The sequence below is a fragment of the Pyxicephalus adspersus genome, chromosome 3, assembly GCF_032062135.1.
Source record: "Pyxicephalus adspersus chromosome 3, UCB_Pads_2.0, whole genome shotgun sequence".
NCBI lineage: Eukaryota > Metazoa > Chordata > Amphibia > Anura > Pyxicephalidae > Pyxicephalus > Pyxicephalus adspersus.
This window is the reverse complement of record NC_092860.1, coordinates 136,567,849-136,594,956: the sequence shown is the minus strand read 5'-3', so window position 1 is coordinate 136,594,956 and position 27,108 is coordinate 136,567,849. Positions and strand designations below refer to the sequence as shown.

The 27,108-nt window shown below is 38.6% G+C and overlaps 1 protein-coding gene across 3 annotated transcripts in view; it reads left to right on the top strand.

The window, feature by feature from the left end:
- Window positions 1-27,108, top strand: part of JAKMIP1 (janus kinase and microtubule interacting protein 1) — a 108,121-nt gene that overhangs the window by 29,231 nt on the left and 51,782 nt on the right. The window contains exons 1-8 of one of the 3 annotated variants that reach the window (XM_072406457.1): window positions 1,127-1,231; window positions 5,737-6,018; window positions 7,460-7,954; window positions 16,970-17,236; window positions 18,343-18,462; window positions 19,035-19,181; window positions 22,190-22,327; window positions 22,908-22,967. In XM_072406457.1, the coding sequence (XP_072262558.1) occupies window positions 5,890-6,018; window positions 7,460-7,954; window positions 16,970-17,236; window positions 18,343-18,462; window positions 19,035-19,181; window positions 22,190-22,327; window positions 22,908-22,967 (1,356 nt within the window). In that variant the 5' untranslated portion in view covers window positions 1,127-1,231; window positions 5,737-5,889. Of the gene's footprint in view, window positions 1-1,126; window positions 1,232-5,736; window positions 6,019-7,459; window positions 7,955-16,969; window positions 17,237-18,342; window positions 18,463-19,034; window positions 19,182-22,189; window positions 22,328-22,907; window positions 22,968-27,108 lie in introns of those variants that run through there. The other 2 variants (XM_072406460.1, XM_072406458.1) reach the window with 2 other exon arrangements.

Here is a 27,108-nt window from a genome sequence, read left to right as displayed (position 1 = left end):
GGGGGGGGAGGCTAGCTGTTTAGTAACTGCAGAGTAGGGGAATGGAGAGCTGAGCTGCTGAGTCACTGCTGCTTAGTGGTGCAGGGAGAGCGGGAGAGCCAAGATAATGAATTGCATGACTTAAAATGATCTTGGTGGATGAATTGCTACACAGTGCCTTTAGCTTTGACCCTCAAGAGGCCTAAATCAAGAATATAAGTATTGTCACATATTTGGTTAGAGTATAGGTGATGCTTCTTTTATTGTTTCAGATTGACCTCTTAAGACTTTCTGTCCTAATCTCTCCTCACTTTGACCGCCTGGATCTTTGCTGGGTATTCTACAATGTGTTCACTGCTAGCACTGGTTCCCCTGCCAAAATCTTGTGTCTCTGATACCATCTCTGCTAACCTGAAAATTACCTTTGGGTCTGCCAAAGCACAGATTTTCACAGTGACTGATTCTCTGCTTTGGTCTTTCTACCTGCGAGGCCACACTATTAGGGTGCCCATTGCACATTTCCACCCCCACCCCTAGTTAGCACCATGCACCTCTTGATCCTTTTTGGTGGACCTTGGTGCCAATCTCCAGATCCTTAACCTTGGTGAGAACCTATTACTATCTTGTTGGTGGCTCTTAACATCCACCAAGATAGCCAGCTAGCTAGTTCAAATCTTTACAGTCAGGTTAGAATATGACCAAGTTGCAGTTGCTTTTGTTATCTTATTTATAAAAAAAATGAGTGTGACATTTGGTAACTTGATAAATTGTTTTAAGTTTTACAAGAAAACCATATTTTGAAGCAATCACTAATTCTAGATAAATCACAAGCTAAATTGTCTAGTGACCTTGCCTTTCCTACCTTTATTACTTAGCACCATTCCTACTAATCCTTTAAAGTAACGACCACCTAATTAACAAATAGCATAGCTTGGTAGGGTGGTGGATGCTAAATATTTGTAAAAAACCTTTAAAATCGTATATAAGACCAGGTATATTCTAGATTATAATGCAATCAGCCATTAGTAGTAGAAGTACGGCACCAAATTCAGATCCCGGACATTACTTCATATTTAGTTGATGTACATCATAGAGTGTTTTGTGTATTCAGACATGTTGTCATCTGTGCACTCAGAGGAAGTGTTGTGGTCGGCTCTGTCGGAAGTGTTCTGAGCAGAGTTTAATCATGTCGTAGAAATTTACATGGAGCATAAAGGGTGCAATTACAAAGTGGAAGCAGAAACCATAAAAGGTCGGCTTTTTACGTTATGTTTAGCCTAATTTCTCATCTCTAGATTTAAAAAAATAATTTTAGGTTTCCAATAGTTTTTGTTTTATTTTTACCTAATTTAATATTGTCAATCTTTCAGTATAACTATGCAGTATGTTTAAATTTGGATTTCATTTTCACACTTTTATGCTGTAAGTAGGGTTTGCATATTTTGTGGATGATTTGGCTTTCCTATGCATTTTATTATCTTTGTGGGAATGTATTGAGGTCAGACGCTTCCCTAGTCCAAGCACATAGCAGAGTGCTAAGGCGAACCTTCCTGTGCAGATAGATGTGTCGCACTGAATAATTGTTTAGTGTAGCTCATGGGGGCTGAGAAACTTTGGTGTGCCAAAACCAAACATTGCTAAAGGTGAAGATGCTACAATATGTCGCCTGACCCCTAAGGACAGGGTGACATTTGTAGACTTATGAATGGTCTTTTTAAAGTGAACCACCAGTCCAGTATTGGATCCTGGGGCAAGTTGTCTGTGCCTCCATAGGGGTGATTTCTTGTCCTGGTGACATAAAGAGTGTAGGGGACCATCTAACAAATGCACATACATAAACAACATACAGGTTCTAATTCTTTCCTGCTTTAAATATAACAAAAAGCAAAGATTTTGGCTACTTTAAATAGGCTCTGTGCAAAACTCATAAGTTGCAAAAAATATTTAAAAAAAAGCAGCTCTGTATTCATGTAAAATAATGAAAGAGAGGACAGTATTATCAGGTATTCTGCATTCACACATACTGATAAGGACAGAGTAGAAAGATGACCTAATTAGAATTCCTCAGCTCAGTGTCCAATTATAGGCTGGGGGCGGGAAGGTGACCTAGCTATGTTGTTTAAACTTAAGCAGAGAAAATCAGGTCATCAGCTTGTCTGAAAGGACCATGTAAATCTCAGGACTGGGTGCACTTGAATACAAATCTTTTAGTATAAATAACTACTTGAACATCTGTATCTCAGCTGTGTAATAATATACAAGGTACACAAATCATAATCATTGCTCTTTGTCCTGCTTTATTAGATACACCTAGTAGTTGTTTTCTATTAAATTCTGTGAAAAGATCCCCATTTCATTACTTTCATCCCCTTTTTAAATGGCGGGATTGACATTTACGATTCAGCAAGAAGTCTCGTGTTTATCTATTCTTTCCTAATCACATGGATAGGTGGGTTAAATGTTTATTATACCTTGATTTATTATGTGATGATTAGCCCTGTTACCTTGTTACATTTCACTCCAATGTACAGCTGTGTGGTATTTGTATGTTTTCTTTGTGTCATGGATTATTATTTATTTTTATTGGTAAACAGGATTTATATAGCTCCAATATATTATTACCCAGCGCTGTACATTAAATAGGGGTTGTAAATGACAGATAAATACAAACAGTGACACAGGAGGGGAGGACCCTGCCCCGAAGAGCTTACAATCTAGGAGAATCTATGAATAAAAGGACCCTCTGCCTTTCCCGGGATTAGGGATTTGTGACTACATGTAGCATGATCGGTAAATGTAAGCCATATACTTGGATTGTATTTGTATCAGATGCTGAGCCTATTGAGCATGCATTTCCTGTTCTGTGCGGCCTTTTTGTATTCAGATCCTCGCTGGTGTGAATGGCACAGATGAATGGCTCTGCACATTGTTATGCAGTAGCTGAGCTGTGTGCAGTTTTCTAGGTTTTATAGTCCATGATATATGCGCTCTTTTTAACACTTTGTCTAGGTGGCTGCAGAACTGATGTGTGCCTGCTGATGTGTATTCTTTATTTATTGGAATTGGAGCTTTAAAAGGTAAAAAAAAAAACATTACACATTGATTGCATTGTAGATGTGGTCTAAGAACCAATTCTTTCTTTCCCTGCGTTCTTGTCATTTTCCAGGAGAGAAACTGATTGGAAGTGCAAGGTTTGACTTGTCTCTTAACCATGCTTGTTATGGAGACCTAGAAAAAGTTCTTCTGTTGTGGATTCAGGTCAGGAAATAATAGATCACAGGGGACTGGAAAGTGAGGCCATTTGCTCCCTGCCTGCAGCAGACCGATAACATCTCTCAGGTCCAGTCCTAGACAATGTCACTAGATTTAAAGAAATAAAGGTTTAAAGTGGAACTGAACCTCTCGTTATTCACCAGTCCCTGTTCCCTTGCAGGGCTCCTCCATCTTTTTCTTTCTTTGCAATCCTTGGCACCTTGATTGGGTGAGCCGGGAAATGTAATTCCAGATGTGCGGGAATTCATTCATTCCCAACACAAGACAAGAAAGCTGGGAATGCCACATATACTGGCAACTAGAAATCCGGTGAAAATATTGCGTAAGGATATATCTCAGTTGGGTGGAAGGAACATAATCTACAAGTTAAATCCTGCTGTAGGTCATATATATTGGCTTCATATATCGGTGAAGGTTTTTTGGGTTTGTTAGTTTGTTCCGCCTGAAAAAAAAAGCTCCAATGGATAATCAAAGAGGAGTGGACTCCTATTTGCCCAGCCTGTGATTACATATCGTTTATCTGTGGGAGGAAGAGGAGGGAGGGAAAGCCAGGCTTTTTTGAAGGGCAACCAGAGTTAAATTTAAAAACTCAAAATTTTATTGTTCCAACAACATAATTTAAAAGATTAGGAGCTGTTTCTCTATAAATGAATCCTAGGCTAACATATAAGCACTAGTTTCGCAAAAAAATAGCAATATCGTTTAGTACCATACTAGGTTAGCGATGGTGGTAAGGTGTCCCACCCGACGCATTTCGCCCGTACCGGGCTTCCTCAGGGGTAAGGGGAGACTTAGTATTATCGCTGGGGCTTTTTACCGCGTTAAGAGCCTTGTGAAACCGAATTGCTAATTGTAAGTGATTTGATAGTGAGACCGATATCAATTTGGACGTACTGCTGGTGTTTTCAGATGTCCGAGTGGAGTGAACGGTGTGATAGAAGCTTGAAAAGTTTATTCCGGGACCTTCATATGCACAATGATTATGACATCTCTGTCTGTCTTAGTAGAAGTAAGTGACAGTGATCCAGCAGGGGAAGATAAAGTGTTGTCTTCTCATATGGACTATTTTAGTTGTGGTATGTGGGTGAGCTGAAGGTTTTTTGGGGTTTATAATAGTCCCATAAACTACTGTACACCTCTATACCATATGAGCTGTAGTTCAAAACTCTACAAGTGTTAGACATTTCTGTAATATATGTACGATTTTTTTTTTTATTTATCAAACGGTAATTGTTTCAGGGTTGCAGCTTTATTTTAATGTATAATATGCTTACTGTAAAAACAAAAAAAACACAACTGTGAATAGGGGATTTTCTTTTTAGATAAAAAATTCCATAGCGGCCTAAAAATGTGTTCCTCCACGCTGTATTCCATCTTACTATGGACAGACTTGAAGCGTGCAGACTCTCCAGCACCATATTTACGCTATTGTTTACCTGTATCCTAAAACATATTGCTGTGTAAAGGATTCATGTAATGCTTGATGGGCAGAGTAAACCAATTACTGCCCCATACACGTCATGGATCCTTGAACAACAGGATGTAAATAAGTGACACATATTGCTGCTCTTTCTTTGTGCTGTGAAGAATGTGCAAACCTTGCAACAAATTACAATGTGCTGCATGATGTTAGAATAATTTTTTTTTTATAAAAAAGAACGTATCACCAGTGGAGATTATTTGCTTTCAAATGTTTTTTCCCTAGTTTTCTTGTAGTAAAAAATATAATGAATGGTAATGTGGTATATATTAAATTGCAACAATAATTTTGCTGGCAGACAATATTTGTATGCTTTATTAATACTGGAACCACTTTTCTATTCTGCTCCAATTTGCTCCATTTTCTTTTAACTTTTAGGCAGCACTAAGGTGACCTAAGGTGGGGTATAGAGGTGCACATACATGACACATATACCCTTCATCCCTGGTCCACCAGTCTCCTCTAAAATGCAGAGAGTAGCTTCTGGATCCTGTATTCTGTGCAACATTCTACTGTGAACCTAGACTACACATGATTCACCCCCCATGATGGTCTGGGCCTATATTAGGTGGGTTGAATGATACTGGGATTTGGTAGTGCTAAAGAGAACAGAGTCCAGAGGGGACAGACAGGGTAAACCTAAATAATATAAAACATTATTGACAATATGTTATTAGAACCCAGATTTATCAGAACCCAGAGCGTAATTTTTATGTTTGACCAAAAGCTTTGAGTTTTGCTTGTATGCTCCCTGGTGTCCCTGGCCCATAAGTCAAACCCAACTGATCGGCATTGCTTTCAGAAGCCAGTTCATATACCCCATCAGGGTCTGCAGAAACATTTGGTTTAGGGTTGGGTATGTATGGGTATATACATTTTATTTTGGGTTGGGTATGGCCAGTAGCTGTCCAATTTTAGGGGGATTTAGGTTCGCGGTACTAAATTGACTAATAAAATGACATTTTTGTATTTTACTTTAATTTTTCACTTTTTTTTTTCTACAGGTGGCCAGAGAAAAGGAGGATGGCTAAGAACCGCACAAGCAGGGATTGTGAATTAAAAAATAGTTGATGCTTTTATTTTTCAAATGCCAAAGACAACCCATTGGAAATTACAGATAATTGGTTTTATGTGGTGCACAAACAATTGAAAGAAACATGTCAAAGAAAACTCGGGCCAAAGGAGACAAGGCTGAAGGGGAGATGGAGGCCTTTCAGGTGGCTAATGAGGAACTCCGGACAAAACTTACCCAGATCCAAATAGAATATCAGCAGGAGAAAAGTAAGGTACTGTACATTCATGAAGCCATGTGGGCAGGCAATAATAGCATTTATTAGGGAGAAACAAGAGTTTTCTATAAAAACTGTAACTTACAAGTAGTGCCCATAAGGCAGGTATAGGGATTAGTGACCAGTATTGCCTGTGGTCTCCCCTATGCTGATCTTTTTTCCATTACTGACTTTCCCTGTTTTGTACTCTCTTTATGTGGAGGTGGCCATCTTGGTATAGGCAGGACTTTGCTTCCTCATGTTTGAACCTTCAGCTGAAACAAGCACAGTAGTGACATTGCTAGGATTGCACTCCAGATTTGTGAAACTAGGAATCGGAATTTGAAATGGCTGAGATATCACAGAGGAAATATACAGCTGATAAAAGACTTTAAGCAAAAAAGCTAGAAGTTTATTATTTTTCAGGAGGGACTTTAGACAAAAGTTAATTTTTTTTTCTTTCTTTGAACTATGGTCTAGTAATCCATTCATTCCACAAGGCCGACGGCTTCAATAAATACAATGTTGTGTTGTTGTGCATTAGGCTGCCCATTCAAAATAGAATAAAATGCACAACAATGCACACAAAAAATAGGCAGGCTGCAGTTTTTTTTACAGCACCTTTCACAGAAGACCATGCATGGTTCTGCACAGCATTACAGATCCACATATGTTATGGAGGTGTATTGAGCATCCATAAATGAAAAACACGGCAGGTCACCAATGCATTTACCATGTACTGTCATGTGTTGCTGCAACACAATAGTGTGCTCGGTGGTTAGCACTCTGGTCTTTGCAGAGCTAGGTCCAATGTTTAAATCTCAGCCAGGACATTATCTGCATGGAGTTTGCAGGTTCCCCCTGTATATGTGTGGGTTTCCTCCAGGTACTCCAGTTTCCTCCCACATTCCAAAAACATGCAATTAGGTTATTTGCTTCCGCCAAAATTGACTTTAACAGTATTAAAGACATATGACTATGGTAGAGATATAAGATTGTGAGTTGCTATGAGGGACAGCTAGTGACATGACTATGGACTTTGTAAAGCGTTGCGTAATATGTCGGCGCTTTATAAATACTGTGTAATAATAATAATGTGGGTCCTAACACTTCTAAAATAATTTCTATATTATCAGCTCAGCCTTCTTGTAGGTTTCTATTAATCTTAAATGCATATTCTCAACACAATTGTGTTTTATTGCACTAATTTGTGTTGCTATGTGAGGCAGATATAACTGCTTTCACCTTTTTTTATGTGAATGGGTTCCTTAACATAACACGGGTTAGGCTGTTTGCATTAAAGAGGCATAACAGTGTATAGAGCTTTAAAGTATATCTCAACTTTTAAAAATAAATCCTCTTGTTCTCTAGTATATTCATAAAAGAAACCTGCAGCAGACAGTCAAGTTAGCACACTCTGTTAAAGTTTTAAATCTTACACTTTTTTTTTTTTTTGCAGGTGAGTAAACTTCGAGAAAAGATTCAAGATGTCAAGCAGGAAAGGGAACAAGAGCAGCATAGGCATACTGTGTATGTTTCTGAACTGAAAGCAAAGCTGCACGAGGAAAAAATGAAGGAGCTCCAGTCAGTCCGGGAGGTGCTCATACGCCAGCATGAACTGGATATAGCCCGAGTGGTGAAGATTAAAGACACGGAGATTCAGCGACTACAGTCTACCCTCAATGTGTTAAGGGACGGGGCAGCAGACAAAGTAAAAACGGCTCTTTTGAATGAGGCCCGAGAAGAGGCCAGGAGAAGTTTTGATAACGAACGTATAAAATTCCAACAGGAAATCCTAGAATTAAAAGGTGGTAAAAAACACTTAGAGGAAGCGCTGAATAATGTCATGCAAGCAGATAAAATGAAGGCAGCTGATTTGCGGATAGCCTATCAAACCCACCAGGAGGAGATCACCAGGATAAAGCGGGAGAGTGAGCGTGACATCCGCAGGCTGGTAAGGATTTAAAGCAATTCTTCTACCATTGTGCTCCCGTGTAAGCATTCATTTACATGTGCCACATAAAGACAGATTCTGGCAAGTTATGTGTTAAAACTTTGTAATGTAATTCCAAAAGAAGACTTTTTTTTAGTGTACCAATCACTTGTCATTTCTGGGTGCCCATGTCCTAGTCGCATACATTGTACACCTATAAGGCCAGAACATTACCTACCTAATATCATCCTAAAGTCCTTCTTGTGTCAACACAACAGCCCTGACCTGAGGAGACATGGATTCCTCAAGACCTAGGGGTCTTAGGGGTATTCAGCATAAAACCTAAGCAACAGACTTTTCAAATTACTTCCTATGCTGCACTGCCTTCTTACTTTAATGTTTCCTGCTGCCATCTTTTTACCTGGTAAATTGCATAAATTGCATTGCATAAACATGCATTTTGACTATTTGTTTTGATTTAGATCATAAATTTGTGACTCTGACAAGGCCACATTCTTCTATTGCTCAGTAGTCTAATTATGACACTTATTGTGGTGCTTTTGGTGATGGGCAGAGGACAACATAAGCGTTCGGACTAGTCTGAGGCTAAGCAGACCCATATTGTGCATTCTAACATCTTTCTCCTATGGTGGGTATTAGGATGTTTTTAGCAGTTTTTGCTACAGTGGCTCCACTATGGGTTCAGACCAGACTGACCCCATCACCAATGTGTCTGTTGTTCTTACTTGGGTTGCTTTTTGGTAGGTACTAATCACTGCATACCAGAAACACCCCACAATACATGCTTCGGAGATGTTTGCACCCAGTCATCTAGCCATCACAATGTGACCCTGATCAGAGTTGCTCAGATCCTTAAGCTACGTACACACGTCCAATGTTTCTCCTCTGATAATCAGCTCAGGGCCGATATTGGATGAGAATCTGGCGTGTGTACAGCGCCCATCATCCGAACGACCGTCCCGGCAGATCCAGGGACGATGGACGACAAACGATCGTAATGCAAGAGAAGAGGAAAAGCGCGCAGCAGGGTGCCGCTCTGTCGTTCTCCCCCTCCCCTCTGCATAGAGCAGAACGGTGCTGTATGTACAGCACTTGGTCTCGTTCATGCCTCTTTCAGTCTTTTGTCGTTGGAAAGGATTGTGAAAGATCCTTTCTAACGACAATAATTGCAGGTGTGTATGCGGCTTTATGCTTGACCATTTTCCACCTTCAAACCTATCACTCATAAATAATGTTCACTGCTCAAAAAACTCAAATCTCCCATGCTGCCATAAACTGCCCAGGCGATTGCGACAGTGAGGACTCTTGTGCTTCCAAATGGGTTGAGGGGAGAACAGGGCTTAATTATTGTGATAATTAAGTGTAAATCCCATTGAAAAATACATACCTGAGCATAAGTTCTGATGTATGAGCACACTGCTTTATTTGTGTATGGAACAATTCGCACATCACCTATAGGAAATGACTGCTACCTAATATATCCTATTCTGTGACAGGTGCAATTGTAGGAAGATAATCAAACACTTTATCAGTGTTTGTGTTGACTAATCGGTAGCCTCTGTAAAATCTCCCATAAACACAGAATGTTGAGGCTGCAATTGCCAACTTCTTAAAATAATTCTTCCCTGACTGTCATGCTAATACAGTGGCATCAGCAATGTTTTACCACAATGTTTACCACTTCCTGGTACCTACTGGCATTCTCTAGATGCCCAGGTACCACTGGGAATTTTCCAATACCTGTAAGGACATTTGCAAGCAGCTAGAAAAGCCTGGAAGACTCAAAGTTTTATTTTGTATTTTTTTATTTTTTTTTTTACCTGCTTGGGAAAAAATGTTTGCAAAGGCCACTGGAAAACATGCAGCAGTGAACCATCACAGGTGTTTTTTTAGATGTTATAGTTACTAAGTGAAAATATTTTGCAATGTAGGTTTTGATCTCACTAAATTACATACTCGACTGCTTAAAAGGTAACAATGCCTACATTGATTTTAAATCTGGGTAGTAGGAGGGCCCCCCTACTACTGGCACAGCCCTGCCACTTGTGTTGGCAATGTATGAGTCAAGCAAACACGAGATTTGCAAGCATTTTGTGTCACAGGTTTCAATTGCGGCCATCAGATCAGCCCCTTGCCCATTTTTTGTGCTTCCTAAGTGCTGTCATCATTGCATACACTGCAGACACTTCTCTGCAACCTTCTTTCTCATTGCTCCGGTTCCCATATTTAATAACTGAATAATGAAGCCAGCTGGTGTCTTCATCCAGAGCCATTTTACAAGATAACTGGAAAATTACAGAGTTTGTGCACATTCCGGCCTTGACATCTGTTGTTTTCTGTGTATGAGCTTCTCCAACAGTCATTTTCATTAAAAATGCTAATGCAGAGCTAACAGTCCTTCAGCATTTGTGTCTGATGACATACAGCACTTTAAATGGTCCTTAAAACATGCTGTGCTGTAATTCTTCTACAATACAAGTCACGATCACACACCCATTCTATGGCTCGCTGGATCCTACTTATTAGTGTATCATTCCTGTCATTGCACAGTACATATATTACATTCTTATTTTATCATTACACACCTCAGAACTTTTAATACTGGGATTATAGATTTTTGGAACCTTCATGTTCGTATAATAGATCCTGGATAGGTCTATTGTTGCAGATTTTTTTTTATAGGCAGTAAAGTGTGTTTATTTTCACCAAAGTTTTGTCCCTGGAAATTCTTGTTTTGTAGTCATCATCTATTTTCTTAAAACTGAACTTTGCATTTAAAGGCACAGTCCCTTTTCACCATACAAAATTCTTATATAAGTGTAAAACATTTTTGGAGAAATGTGCGGAAACTGCGTTCTCCCCAGCCTCTTTTAGCCGGGCGCACCGCTCAGCACTTTTTAGTAACAACCTGTCTGTTTTTGGGTGGTTATTGAAAAGTTGGGTCAACATAAAGGGGGTGCCACCCTGTTAAAGCTTCCCAACCCAGCTTAAAAAATATATGGGGAGAATTCTAGGAAACATACATTTGCATTGCAGCAAGTGGCTTAAGGTAAGTAGCACTAGTAGTGATATAGGAGCAGTGGTGTACCCCAGTAGTCCAGCACAGATCCCACTTCAGGGTTTAATGGTGTACTTGCAGTCATTGTGGGGCAGCAAGGTGGCTCAGTGGTTAGCACTCTGGTCTTTGCAGCACTAGGTCCCAGGTTCAAATATCAGCCAGGATACTGTCTGCATGGAGTTTGCAAGTTCTCTCCGTGTTTGCGTGAGTTTCCTCCCACATCCCAAGAACATGCAGTCAGGTAATTTGGCTACCCCCCAAAATCAACCACAGAATGTATTAAAGACATATGACTATGGTAGGTAGGTATGCTGATAGTGTGTACTGTGTCATTTGGCCTACTACACCCATGTATGCCTGATTTTTATACCTTGTTAAATGCCATCCCCAAACTTGGTGCAGTTCCTATTATTACTAATGATCAGGTAAATTAACCTGAAACCAGGCTTTACAGTGTTTCTGCATGTTTTGGAACAGAAAAAGTAGTTCATTCTGTAGGGATACTCGGCATCAGATTGTGAACAGGCAGGTAAGTACGTCTTTAAAAAAAATCTCCCCCGCTCATTTTTTTCATTGTGGAGCTATAGTTCCATTTTACCCTTCTTCACTCAATTCAAAACTAAAAAAATATGCCTTTAGCTCACTTTAAGGCACCATTATATGTGAATATCACATCTACTCACACATATAGTCAACAAGGCAAAATATGCATTTATTCCTGTATATGCTGCACTGGTGCCGTCATTCTTTATTTTTACTCCAAAAGCAGACATGCTTTCTCAGTCCTCCCCAAGGCTTAACTGTGCTCCATAATTTTTCCTTATATCTTAAAAAGCAGATCTCCTTTTTTTTCAGAAACAATCTCTAGCATAATTTTATGCCGTTTATTTGCTATTTGTACACTTTGTTCTTTGTTTGAAAGTTTTCAGTTTGTGACAGGTTAACTTTAATGCCTGTGTGAATGAGATGATGCATTCTGAACTCTCTGCACTGCCACCTTGTGGGGATTGAATATCCAGCAATATCTTTTACACACACTTTTATACTTTTTTTTTATTTATTTTTTTTGTTTATTTGCAAGTGTACAGAGAGCAAAAAACAAAACAAAAACAGATTTTATTCCATTACCATCCAATTTTTTAATCACTTTAGTGCCAAACTTTTTGTATTGATCATAATTGAAAGATTTAGAATTTATAGGGAGACCTGCTAGGACAGGCACGGACAAACTACGGTCAGTTAGGCTTTTTTTTCTGGCCCAATAAATATTGGTACCAAACTGTCTATTGGAGAGGAAGGGTGACCAACAACACTGTTCCCACTGGAATTAAATATAGGTTTTCTTTTACATTTAGGTGATAGCTTTTACATGTAATTTCAATCATTTTATACGAACACTCCTCATCCATCTGATACTGGCCCAGCCTATCTGTCTAATTTTAAAAACTCATTGTGGTCCCTAAGCCAACAATTTTGCCCACCCCTGTTGTGATCTCCAATGTATGGCTTCAAAAGCAAATTTAGGCCACAACTAATTATTAAGTGATTAATGCATGACACTGCAATTGTGCTAAATCCGGGAAGGTCAATTGGCCTTAATCCACTGCAGCAAGCGTTCACAGAGCACCTCGTAGGGTTAAATGGAGTGAGACTGTCTACTTAATGCAATACCACACATTCCAAGATCAATTTAAACATGATTGGTGACAAGGAAAACTATAATTTTATTAAAACCTATTTTGTTTATATGGAATAGGAGGGGGAAATAAATTGGTCTGATTAGGAGTTTCTCACTTGTATCACAAACAATGGTTTCCAATAAATACAAAGAAATGGGACTGGTGTATTTGGCGCTTTGCTGCAATACTCATATGAACAGCTGAAGTGCTATGCTGGTGGGGTCTGCTTCCTCTGCATCTCTAGCTTTATATTAGAATTCTGATTGGGATATAATAATATAATAGAACTCACTGTTACTAAACCGATAACTGGACCGGAACAAAATTTCTCTGCTAATCTTGGCTTGGCAAGGAAATCCATACTGCGGAAATCTTTATAAAAGAACTGCTTTTTATGGCCGGTCTGATTTTGGGAACAGAATTTATATTTTTAATTGATAAACCTGACTTGTCTGACTAGTAGTAAACCTAATAAAATAAAAGGCTGAACAGATGTATATGATTATTGGGATCCAGTCTAATTGCAGTGGTTTGTATCATGGTTTTTACATTCATGCATTATTCATTTTGAATGGGCTGTCAATGTAACACATTTAAGAAAACACACCATTATCATTTTTTACAACATGTATCAAGTCAGTTAGTGACACAATTTTATGTAAATCTGATTGATTCTCATTATTTATCAATGCCTGTGCAAAATGTTTTCTTTGTATTTGTGACCCCTGCGCTCTGTAATCCTGGGAAGCCAACAGAGGCAGCTTTGCAGAATCACTTATATGATTAGTGGTGCAATATAGAATAAATGTATCCATTCCCAGCACAATTATTTGTATGGCTAGATGTACAACAAAGAATGTTTCTTGCTGACATTTAGGATTTTTTATGGATGTAATAAGAGACAATTGCAAGAAAAATAATACAAAATTAAATTTTTATTTTTAACAAATTAAAGACAGATGCTTTTAACAAATGTATAATTCAAGTTTAGATATTTGCCATACCAGTCAGTGCTGTATAGTCATGACTATGTTATTGAGTATCCCCTAAAACTTCACTTTAAAGACTTATCTCGGCCTATAACCAATCACAGGAACCAAACTTCGGCTCAATGCTTTTAAAGCTGCTTTATCAAAAGACAAAGAGGCATATGAAAATCTAAAAGGTAAGTATAACAAAGTATTTATGTATAGTTTGCAACCATGTGTTGCTTTATGTATTCATTGACCCATACAGGGAAGCCATTACCTGACATGGAGAGACAACTTCAAACCTATTGTACAGATTACTCCTACTAGAGTTCTCCAAAAACAGAACACCCATGCAGTCATGCAGTATGAAAGAAAAAGGAGTACCTGCAAATTCCCCTAAATGGTTTGCAGAGTTCTATTAGGTAGTGTGCTGCATATGTGAATTTTAAAGCATCAGTGCACATTTACCAGTCCGTTAATGTAAAGCGGAACAAGGTCAAAACTGCAGTCAGTGAGGTCCTTTATTGCAGAAGGGACAGGTGATGTCCTTTCTGCAAAAAATAACCTTACCTGTCTGATTGCAATTATTTAAATACACTCACCTGTCCCAATTCCTTTGCGGAAGCCACTATTATCTTCTGCTCCTCTTCCAGGTTCCTAGCTTTTGGACATCTTGATTTGACGGGCAATGTTCATTCTGTCCCCGCACCCCCGGGTAATACCCCTATGTCATACACTGGGCTGCACATGCAAGATAGCAATCAGGCAGGTAAGTAGGCTTTATTGCAGAATGGACATTGCCTGTCCCTTGTGTAATAAAATACCTGTGTGAACTTGAATTTTCAAAGCAGAACTATAGTTTTGCTTTAACCATTAAGCACGGTGGCTCAGAGGATAAGTGCTTTAGCTTTTGCAGTGAATCTTGGCCAGGACACTATCTGCATGGAGTTTGCAGATTCTCCCTGTGTCTGCGTATGTTTCTTCCTTGTACTCTGGTTTCCCCCTACATCCCAAAAACATGCAGTTAGGTTTATTGACTTCCCCCCAAAATTGACCATAGTCTGTAATAATGACATATGACTGAGGTAGGGTTATTAGATTGTGAGCCACTTTGAGGGATAGCTAATGACATGACTTTGGACTTTGAACAGCGCTGCGTAAAATGAAGGCGCTATAATATTACTGTGTAGTAATAATAATAATAATAACCACTATGTGGTCATAATGAAACAGATTGACTTGGGGGTCCCTGACCCATTGAAAACCCCTTTTCCTGCATACTGAATGCCAGGACTACAAAAGACTACAAAATGGGCCGTGGCAGACATATGGTAGACGTGTCAGGTTTGCTGCTTTATTGACCATGCTTTCTCCCCTCTCTTTAGTGTGCATAGCCGTATAAAAATAAGTTTCCTGTAGGTGTGTGTGTGTGTGTGTGTGTGTGTGTATATATATATATATATTATTAATTACATGACCCTGATGTTGGGTACAGCATGCACTCAGGAAAAGGAAGAATGGAAATGACATTAGGCAACAGAACTGAAGTTAGCACTGGGGTCCGGATGTGTTAATATTCTTTGGTTATGCTCCCTACAGGGGATGGTCTCCTCTAAAAGTTGTTTGATAAAACCAAGTTGTTCATAGTTCTTTAGTAAACCTGCTTGTGTTATACAGGATGTGGAAAGAAGACATAAAGAGCGTATTGATACTCTGCTGACTTCTGAATTGCCTCTTCCAGTGTGACAGCTGCTCTTTGTTTCCCATAGGTTCCCACAGCAGTCAGTTCATTCAAGCACTTGGCAGATAATGGTGACTCCTTGTCTAAGTTGTTCTGGCACAGTCGTGTATACTAATAAATCACATGGCAGTAATATTACATGGCGGGCCGTCCTGAGTTCCTGCCATTGATTTGGCATCACATCATATTAAGGATAAAGCATTAGAACAGTTTTGCAGAGCTGCGCCTTCTGTACCAAAGCTGGTTGCCTTGACAACTGTCGGGTACTTTGGATACTGTTCAGTGACTCATACAAAGTTTTGAGTTTAATGGAGCTTCTGTAACAAATATTGCAAAATGTATTGTGTGCAGTTTACATACAGGTAGTCCCCGAGAAATTATGTATGTCTCAACATAGTATTAGGCAGTGTGGTGTCAGTTACTGTATAAAATCCTCACTGTAAGGTAATCACAAAGCAAAAAAAAAAAAAACTTTATGAAGCCTTAGACATATAGTAACTTCTGGACCAAGCTGTGCTTTGAAACGCAAAACTAAACAACTGCAGAGTTTGTCTTTGTCGTTAAGGAGTTGGAATGCAAACTGCCCCCTCCCCCCATTAAGCCTCTGTCCTGCACACCAACGAGCAGGGAAGAACGTTATCTAGGAGAGGTCTGTATGTCAGATGTCCTTGACTCAGGAACTACCTGTATTTCCTCCTAACATTGAATTTGAAGGGAGATGCTTATCACAGATCTCTCTGCATTGGGATAGATAGAATTTTGGTAGAACATTTACCGCTGAGATGCCTATAGGAAGCAGAGCCCAACCTGTTTATGGCTTCAGTTATCCTTTCTGCACGAGTCAGCCTTTTATATAACCTGGTCACCTGGAAGTTCCCAAGTTTGTGATACAGGAATGGAAACCATCAGAATGCCCCCTGGAGCGGGCTGTTGACAGTCTAACATAATTCTTGCATACAATCCATTTTAGTCGGGCGCACCGCCCAGCAATTTTCAGTAACCACCTGGTTGTTTTTGAATGGTTACTGAAAAGTTAGGTCACAATACAAGGGCTACCACCCGCCTACAACTTCTTCCCACCAAGCTTAAAACAAATTCTGAGATATATCTTTTCTTACAGCCACCACTTGGGTTCAGACATGCCAATGGTATCTCCATGCCTTGGGCACAACATTATAAAATGTTGGTGGCCCCAGGTCTGGGTTGGGGCAGGGACAAAATATATGTTGTGGCATCTTATCCTGCCTTTATTTCAACATCAGATTTATCATTTTTTTACCTTAAATACAGATGCTCTTTAAATTTTACAGGAAAAAGAAGTATCGTTTTACTAGCTGTTATTCTTAATAGCTCAGCGTTCTCATAACAATGTCCATAACAAAATGACAATAGTTTTTATATCCTACATTGACAATTTGCGTCACCATCTGCCATTTGCTAATGCTAGTTCAAATTGAATGCAGTCTGTGGGGCAGCATAAATTCTTTTTTAGATATTTTACATAAAATCTGTCCTTGTTATGCCTCTGCATGATGTGTTACATTCTTTATGATTTTTCTCTCTTAGATGGATGAAATTAAAGGAAAGGATCGTGTGATACAGGCATTGGAGAAAGATCTCGGGGTGCAGGCTGGTCACACACAGAAGCTGCTGATACAGAACGAAGCTTTGGATGAACAGCTCGTCCAGGCCAAGGAAGCCGAACGTTACCACGGCAGTCCAAAGAAAGAGCTCCCCACCGGGGTTGCTGACATGTCTGAACTGATGGGTCATGTGGTAAAACCTAAGGAGGCAAGCGCACTGACTGCTCCAGTCCTACGAAAGGCACATTGTGTTCGTATGACATGGTTACTCTGCTTGGGAGTTGTATTCTCCCCATACATCATAATTACATTGTAGAAGCCAGGTGTAGGCAAAGTCCTCTAGAATATCTAGTTTCCATAGGCAAATTCAAGTGTTTGTAAACCCAAAGAATAAACATTTGCTCATACTTCACCGAGAGTTAACCTAGGTCACAATAATGAGTATAAAATTGCATACCAATGCAGGTTCAACAAGCAGTCTTGGACTGGTGTAACTCCTACCTGACTTTTTTTTTTCAACCTTTGCCTTGCAAAACATTGGAAACAAAATTTACCATCCCAAATTTCCTGTGTTTTGCCCTTCACTCATTCATGAATACAATGGCCCTTGTCTCCATCTCCCCTGAGGGAGCCATTTTTGCGAAACGCGTCAGAAATGGAGACTTTTTTGTTGTATTCCTATGAACTTTCTGTGATATTGTTCCCACCATGAAGTGGGCTTTGTACTGATTTACTAAATGTGGCAGCTGAACTTTGTCGAATATATTTTCTTCATGATTTACAAATCAAGTAAATGTATTAATTGCCAAAAAACCTTTTTGAAATTTTTTGTCATCACAATAACTTCCAACTTGCTTCTCTCCATGAGGGGTCTTAGAGTCTTTGGTATCAATTCAGAAAAACTAAATGCATGCGGAAATGCAGTACTGTGCATCATTTTATCATTTTTACCTCCATCTTTTTTTTTTCGGTTCATTAAAGGCCTATTTTTCCATTTGCCACACGTATGCTTTTTGCAGTTATTGGCATACAAAAGTAAATCCACAAACATTGTCACCTGTTTTTTGCTTAAAACACAGCTGCCTTTTACTGTCAAGTATTTATTACAGAAAGCAGAAAAGAGCCATTTCACATGGGAATAACATAACAGATTGTGAGATGAAATAGTAACTAATGAAATATAAAAGCCTTCTGTAATAAATGTAAAACCATTCCACACCAATATTGTATTTTAGTCAAATGAATATTTTAATGCCAACATTATTCAAACATTCAATAGTAAATACATGTAACATAATTTTATGTTTATGTCCTCTTATTTTTGTTTGTTTGTCCCATTTCTTTTCTCTCTCGCAGGACACACATGTAGATGACCGAGACCTGCGAAGATTTCAGCTGAAGATTGCAGAACTTTATGCAGTGATCCGTAAGCTGGAGGACAGGAATACACTGCTCTCTGATGAGAGAAATGAACTGGTATGTAGCTGAATTTTTATTCTAAACTCTAGAAAATTTTACCTTACTTGATGTGAAACGTTATATTAGTGGTTAAGTCCTGTCATATTGTACTTTATTTTTTTAATCCACTACATCTCTTTAAACCCTAACTCTGATCATAGGACTAGACTTAAACATAAGGCTTAGACTTCTGCCCAAATTGTGGTTTCTCCCTACTTCATGTAATTGAATTATCAAATACTACCTACTAAACTTCTGGTATTTGACAGACCAATGAAAGAAGTAGGTCTTTGCAATGGGAAGGTTCAAACTGTGATTTTATCTGAACTAGAACAGAAGTCAAGGCTTAATGTAGAGCTGGGTCTGGCGTCCAAGAGGTTTTCCAGAGACACAGAAATACATCCTGAAACCAACATAGGTGATTCATAACTTCTGTTACCTTAGCAGTGCTTTAAGCCAGGTCAGGGTCACATAAACAGCTTTAGGGGACTTTGCCTAAATACACATACAACAGAGACAGGAAATCACGAACAAAAAGTGTTGTTTATCTCTGCAACATAACATAATAACTTATATTTGTGTATTTCCAGCTGAAACGTTCTAGAGAAACAGAATGTCAGCTAAAACCTCTAGTAGAAAAGAATAAAAGGCTATCCAAAAAAAATGATGATACTTTACAGACAATTCAAAGGATGGAGGAAAAAATCAAGGCCTTATCAAGAGAAAATGCAGAAATGGTAAGACATGGTTCACATTGTAACACAAATATAATCGGATTACAAAGGGCTCAAAGAGTACCCTTGGTTTAAATCCATTACATTATTATGTATATTACTTAACGCTCATTAACATATAGGTTGTCCATTTCTCTAAATACAATGCTTTCACTGTGTAACTGATAACCCATTTAACTTAAAATGTGTTGACACACTGAAAAGTGTTTTCTAGTCTTGATACACATACAATTTTGTATTTATTACATTTATATTGAAGCGCAAACATGAATGTGTAAATAATTCAAATTACTTTAAAATAACTACAATAATACCTTAGGATAGTAGGACAGCACAAGAATTTTGATCAGTCTTTATAAAGCATGGAGTCCTCTTTCTGTTTATTTTTTCTGCTGTGGATGCAGAGAAAACAAGTAGTATCATAAATTGCATTCTTTGCATACTGTGAGCACAGAGCTGTTGTAATGATGCAGAAGTCCATAATGGCTTGAGTTTAAAGTATCAGGTTCTTTTGCCTGATGTCACTGAACCCAGAAGGGGACTGGTAGTGCTGAGAGTCTGGCTGCACTGCAGTGAAAGCTGCATTTTTGTTGTTATACTTCTGCAGTAAAAGCTTCCTTCCTGCCTGTCATTGATGTTTTTTTTGCATGCACCGCATACTCTATGCACATTTACTTCCTGGCCTTTGTGCCAGGAAGAATAAACTCTCACACGGTAATGAATTTCCGAACCAGCAAATCATGATTGCTGAAGCCATAAAAAAGGCAAGGTGAAGATGTCTGCAACATTGAAGGGGGGATGAGGAAGATAGATGCTGTCCTAACACTTCATGGGTTGCTTTGGTCTGTTCTGCCATATTTGTCAAATGTGCTCTGCACATCTGGGGGAAATCTCAGGAACATGCAGTAGAATAAAGCTCCACTTTGTGAACTTAATGCATGCATGTATGTTTGGTTATGTATCTGGTATGTATTTACTTTAAAATAAAAGTATCTCTCGGTGCATGCGTGAGATTGGGATCTCTTTCCCTTTAGTGAGGGAAAATGTCCCTTCTGCGTAACCGCGAGATCTGGCATGTGCAAAAGGAGCAGCCAAGAGCCTTTCGGGATGCATGACGTGGGTATTCCGGGAGGCTCTGCGCTCCTATTCAGTCTTGACTGCTGCAGCGATCAAGACAGAAAGGGGAGGTGCGCTTTAAGTGGAACTCAAACCAAGTAGCAGGACAGCAGAAAAAAGTGAACAAAAAATAATTTTAAATACTTACATAGAAGCATGGGTTAAAAAATCTCAGTGGCTTTTACGGCATTATTCTTATCCAAAAAAAGTCACTTTAGGAGTTGAGCTATTTTCTGATTAATGATAACTTTAAAAGCCACAATTTTTATGACACAGGAAAATGAGCAAACCATTAAAATACCACTTGAGGCAATAAGCTCAGATCTTAGATGAGTCATCTCACTCATTGCATTCAGAGTCACACACACAATACTTTTTTCGCCACAGTACGTCTGCTAATAGGCAACCTAAATTACAACTTCAAGAGCTACCAAATTGTCCTCCTCAATCTCATAAATCTGCTATAATGTCATTTATATGTTGTGCCTGCGTGTGATGGCACCAATACTGGTAGTGTTGTAAAAGTTATAAATGATCTCGCATTTATCACTGTATTACAGTTTTATATCCTCCACTGGTAAATGTGCTTTAGACCTGGGCTCATGTTCCTGCTTCCAAGTTCTTTGTTTTGAATGTGACTTAACATTTGTCCATGTTTCTCATATTTCAATATTAAAAAAATACATTGTATGGCCAAAGGTGTGTAGACACCTCAATATCATATCTCAATAACCAGAAGTACATGGGTATCTCTCAAAATGATTTAGGTATTTCCAGTAAAGGATACTGTTATTGCTTTATCTTTCAAAAACTTTTTATATAATTGTGAACATCTTAAAATTCCCACAGAAACACTTTTGAGGGAAGCCTTCCCTTAGGGGCAGAGGCTGTTGAAGCCTTACAAAGGGAACCAAATGCATAAAAGTGGTCATAGTTTTAGAATGGAATGTCCAATCAGCTGATTTAGGCATGATGGCATGTATACACCCCAACATCTGTGACCAATGAAAATTATTAGAATAGTAATCCATTATTTTTAGGATTTGCCGATAACTCAGAAAGCTTACTTTATTAAAAAAAAGTGTTGGGGAGCCTTTGGTAACTTTCATCTATAAAGTAGCCTCTCTCTGGCTTGGGTACCTTGAGTCCTTATCCTGGAACAAGCATACAGATAAGAAAATCAGAATGAAGTCACAACTGCTTAATTGGAATACTTGTTGAAAGTCTGTATTTCAGAAAGCCATTGGATTAGCATGGCTAGCACACAACCTGCATTACAAGATGTCAGCCTCAGTGTTTTCCCCTTTTAGCCGTCAATTTTCAGTGAGCACTCGGCTGTTTTAGGGTGGTTACTGCAAAGTTGGGTCACAGTACAGAGACCACCATTCACCTACAACCTCTTCCAACTCAGCCTAAAAAATAAATCTGGGGAAAATAATGGACCTTCCTTTATGCACTTTATGAGCTGGTGAACAGACGCATTATCTTAACCCACACACATTCAGCACTTGTAATTATCTTATGTGCCTTTTTGTCAGGCATATTAATATAGGACCATCACACACCTAAAATCAATCACATCTCTACACTGAGGTTTATTACAACACATACGCCCCGCAGTGAGTTGTGTTTGTCTATTGGGGTTACAGTGTAATAGAATTCACAGAATTTGCACCCGTGTAAACACATCAGGCAGTTAATGCTTTTTGTCTCTTCTCCCACCAAAATGACAGCTGCAGTTCCATGTGAAGAACCTGGATGGAAGTAAGATTTTATTCCCAACAAGTGTCCCCTGTCAATGGATACTTAAAGTTTGATAAGTCAGTGCTGCTAATATGTTCATTTTGCTGCTGTTACTTATGTCACCTAACCATCTCTATTAATTATTTTCCCAGAAAGAGAAGTTGTCTACTGTGGGTTCTCTGAAGTCGCATGTATCTCTGGATGATCTTAGCAATGCTCATGAGCAAGAGATTGAATTCCTCAGGCTTCAAGTTATGGAGCAGCAGCAAATCATTGATGACATCACAGTGGTAATCACAGCATTATTTATCCTTTGCGCCTAGCTATTTTTGTTTTGTTTTCTGGAAAGGATTTTTTATGGGTTCTAACAACCTTCTGCCCTTTCCCCTTTTCCCCTTCCTGGTCTTTACCATAAATTCAGTTCAGCTCAAGCACAATTCACTTAAGCACAAGTTCAATTACACACACACACACACACACACACACACACTTCCAGTATCTGTTATGTTATTATATTTGAAAAAGCTGCAACCCTGGCCTTTATTCCCACTGCAAAATCATTTGCTCTGAAAAAGAAATGAATCAACACATTTTTAGCTGAGACAACTCCTATATATTGGATAGCAGCAGGGGCATCTCTGATGTGTTTTTTGCTGAAAAGTACTTTTTTGTACTGAGCCAGACCAGCACCTCTTGATTTTTTTTTTCTTTTAGTCAAGGCTATGATGAACTGCTCACCATGAGCGGTTAAATTTAAATATTTACCATCAAAGATGACTGAAATGTGACCTCAATTCTTATACCTGTACTGCTTGTATGGTTTGAGGGTTGTTTAAACAGAAATGTGACATTTGTCTTTTGCTTTTCCAGGAAAGGGAACGGATACTGCGTTTCAAGAAGCCCAAGAGAAAAAGTTTAAAGCACCCAAAGGTAATTGTTTTCTACTAAACCTACTAAAAAGTAGTTCGAGCAGCTAAAAGATGAATCCTTAGGAGAGCAATGTGAGTGTATATGTAGTGGTACCGTGTGTGTGTATGTATGTGTGTAAATATATTGTGAGGGGTTAAGCTCTGGATCGCCTTTGCTGGCGTCAAAGGGACACGTCTGATTCATCCAACTCATCTCACACCGAGGTATAAGGGTTAAGCTGGCTTGCAGCCAGGTTTATTAAAGGTTGCAAATAAAATAAAAAAACAGCAAAAAGAAAACCTTGCCTGTCCAGCACTTACTATACATTAGACTTTTCTGTCTATCAGCTTGGAGGGCTTCTCCCTGTCAGCTCCAAACAACACTTGCAGCAACCTTCTGCTCAGGTCTAAGTTCCTTCACACAGTTCAACTTCCAGTGTCCCCAGGCAGACCTTCTGGGTCTCTCAGCCTCACAGACCGACAGTCTGCCTGTCCCCAAACGGAGCTCTCTCTCTCTCACAGTCCGCCTGGCTGTGTCTCTCTAAGCCAGGCTGAGCTTGCACAGACCTCTGTCTGTCTCCAAATTAGGCTCCCCCACTGAGCTCCTGGCTCTAGGTTATATCCCACCCTCAGTGCTGCTTCCTTAATTACCTCGCAGGTGAGTTTTCCACCTGCTACTTCACATAGGAGGGGAATCCTGGGCAAATATACCTCACATATATACAAATATATCTCCCTTCCACCTCCAATCCTGCATTGGTATCACAAAAAAAAAAAATATATATATATATATATATATATATATATATATATATATATATATATATATATATATATATATATATATATATACCCAAGCTGTACAGGCACAGCTCCTTCACAGTGTCCACATTTTAAATAGCAAATTAGTCCTAATCTAACTCATTTTTGCATACCTCAACACTGGATAAAATTGTACACCTAAGGGTACGAGGGTACTGGAGGATCAGCGTTGTTGAGAAACTCTGCCCTTATGGAATCCTAATCCACTCCAATCTTTACCACACAGCCAAAACTACCCTAATCCTTGAACAGGCTGCAAGAATGAACGCTCACCCTATTTACACCTAAATTTTATTTAGAGCTAGCATTCTGGGTAAAGCAACAGGTTTACTACTGGGTTCCAAAGAAAATATCTGCTTGTATGGAGGGTCATACACCTGTGTGACAACACTGTCGGACTAGTGTAGATTACACAGGATTTGCCATGTTCTCCCAGCAGGTAAGTGGAGTGGTGAGGGAGTGAAAGAAATGTAAGATTTTTGTGCTGGGAAAAATATAAAAATACACACAAAAAACCTATGTAATATTGGACTATTGTACAATATTACATACACATGGTATGTGTCTGATAAGGATTAAGATAAGTGTTATCCTGATGATGGTGCTGTTCTCCAGTTTTTGTCACGGATGCTGGAAATGATCCACCTAGCAGGTTCTTGTGACTCATGGAGACTTGGGAAGGAGGAATATCCCTTGGGATGAAACACTAATATAACCTAAATATTTTTAGTGCTTGTTATATAATGAAGAACGGTTGGGTCTGAGCCTCAAATTAAAAAAAAAATAGGAAAACACCCTGGATTTAATTATAATATTCTAAAGCATCAGTCTTATAGTAGACCTGCAGGTCAAGGCAGAACTTTAGTTCTAGGTGTATGGCATTGGGAGAGACTCTCCGCTAAGACTGGGGCATAAGATTCAGTGTTGCCTAACATCAGCTTGAATCAGAACAAGAACATCCATGGATTGGCTTAATTACAGATTTAGTTTTTTTTTCCTTCGCTAACCCTCCCTTTCCCTCCTCCTGACAATATTTTTTTTTATACTGCTTAATTATTTATTGTATATTAGACACATTAGAATCTAATTCTTAGCAATTTGTACAGTAAATCTGCTGGGAATATTGTCAGGGTGTAAAGATGATGTTTTTGGTTTGTCAATCTCCTGAAATATGCACCTAACCCCAGCTACATACTCCTTCTGGGTAAGTAATTCAGAAGATATTGAAAACAGAGGATTAGAACACCATCCAGGCAAGCAGGAGTTTTTGAAACCCTTCTAGATTTTAAGCTCTTTGGGGCAGGGTCCTTTCCTCCCGTGTCACTGTCTATGTCTGTCGGTTGTTTGCAACCCCTATTCAATGTACATCGCTGCGTAATATGTTTTCACTGTATAAATCTTGATTATTATTAATAATAATAATAATAATAATAATAATAACCTGAGCTTTAAAACGTTCTCATTGACATATAACGTCAAAGAGCACCATCCGAAATATCCTTAGCAGGGTACCATAAGGAAGCCACTGAGTTTGGAATTTAATATTTCATTCTCTTTCCAGGCTAAAGTAAAAGTATCTACGCATACAATTTGTATGGGGTGGGGGCTGACTCTCTTTTCTAAAAGTTCTAAATACCAACTTATTCTGTTCTAAATTTTTAAATACTACTGGTTGGAGACAATGCAGTTAAGAAATTCTGACCTCACTAGTGTAAAATAGTATTTAGATAAAGACTTCCAGGCAACTTCATGATCAGACAAAGACCTGTAATAGCAGACATCATATTTCTATTAGAATGGGTTTATTTAAACCCTCAGTTTTGTTATGTGACTGCTTGTTTTCTTTTTTTTTTCTCCTCTTGTTTGCTGCTTTTACATTTTTGTGATCTAGCAAAATGCTTAATGCATTGGTGTCCAAACTTTTCTAGAATTGCAGTATTTTAGGGTAAATAGATAATTTTGGGGATTGTCGGTTGCTGCCATCTGTGTTATTTGTATTGCCCAAAGCACCAGTCTTCCACTGCTAGTTATCCAGGACAGGTGGGAAAATGAAAAAACAACAATGGATGTTGTCATATGTGTTGGAATTCGGTACAGCACCTGTTTATTAGCGAAATTATTCTTTGTAAAAATATATATTTAACTATGTCTTTATAGTGTCCTCCACGGATTTTTTTTCAGCTGGGTGGAGAGAATACTTACTTTAGCTTCACATAATTAATTTGATTTTCAGAGTGAACAGGCATTTGCTTTTTTGTGCCTGGATGAATAAAGTGAATATTCACACTATTTAGTGAAGATTCATAACTCCTTTAGTAAATCATCCTCATTATCTCTGGATATATGACAAGTTATATGTGCCGGGGCCAGTAAGAATGATTAGCATGATTGGAAATGTAATGTCTGGTACTTCAGGACTGCCTGATTTATTGCCCAGTGTACTACAATGACCAATGTTTCTTGATTGGTAATGGGGATATATTTTATGAGTGCCATTGTAAGTTTGGCTAATCAGAATCCTAATAGTGTGAAGAGTTTAACCCTTCTTACTCTAAAACTGACACCCAGCTACCGCTCATGAAATCAGTGCCTTGTTTGTTATCTGTGTGCCATAAGGCAAATCTGTCTTTATCCTAATGTCTGGACTTTCTCTGTCATTGATTATATGATGAGTGTTATTACTATATTGGTATTTTTTATTGTTCCAAATTGGAAAAGTATAGATCCAGTAAAAGCCATCTTCAATCATCTATTTAAAAAAAAATAATTTATTAGTCAGTTAGATTTTATTGCATTACATTTCACCAGGTTGTAACATATGCCAGGCACTGGGTGCTGGATAGGGTAGTTTAGCTTGGCTTTCAGGTGGAGAAAGCCCGGGGAGAATGTCATTATTTGTGATGGGGTTCATTTGTAGTCGGCTGTGCGAGGTGGAGGTAGTGTAGGGAGTCGGAGGTTTTATTGATGTCTTGGGATCAGCATTGCAGTCATGCAACTAGCATCTTCTGAAGGATGTTGTGCAAGGAAGAGCATGTGTGTATTTCTTCCATAGCAAGTTTTAATAATTATATTACTATTGCAATGTCTTTCTGTCTTTGGTAGTAGTATTGTAACATTGCCTTTTTGTATTCATTGCATTGAGATGTGAATATTTACATTTTGTTTTATATTACAAAATTAGAATACACCTGAAATGTGTATATAAAGAAAAAACATTATTTTTTTTTTAGTTAAATTAGGAGATTATTTGGACTGTCTTTGAAAGATTTCCCATAACTTACTGTCCTCTAGGTACAACAAAAAGTCAGATTTGCAAAATGAGAAAAATGCTATGATGTTCC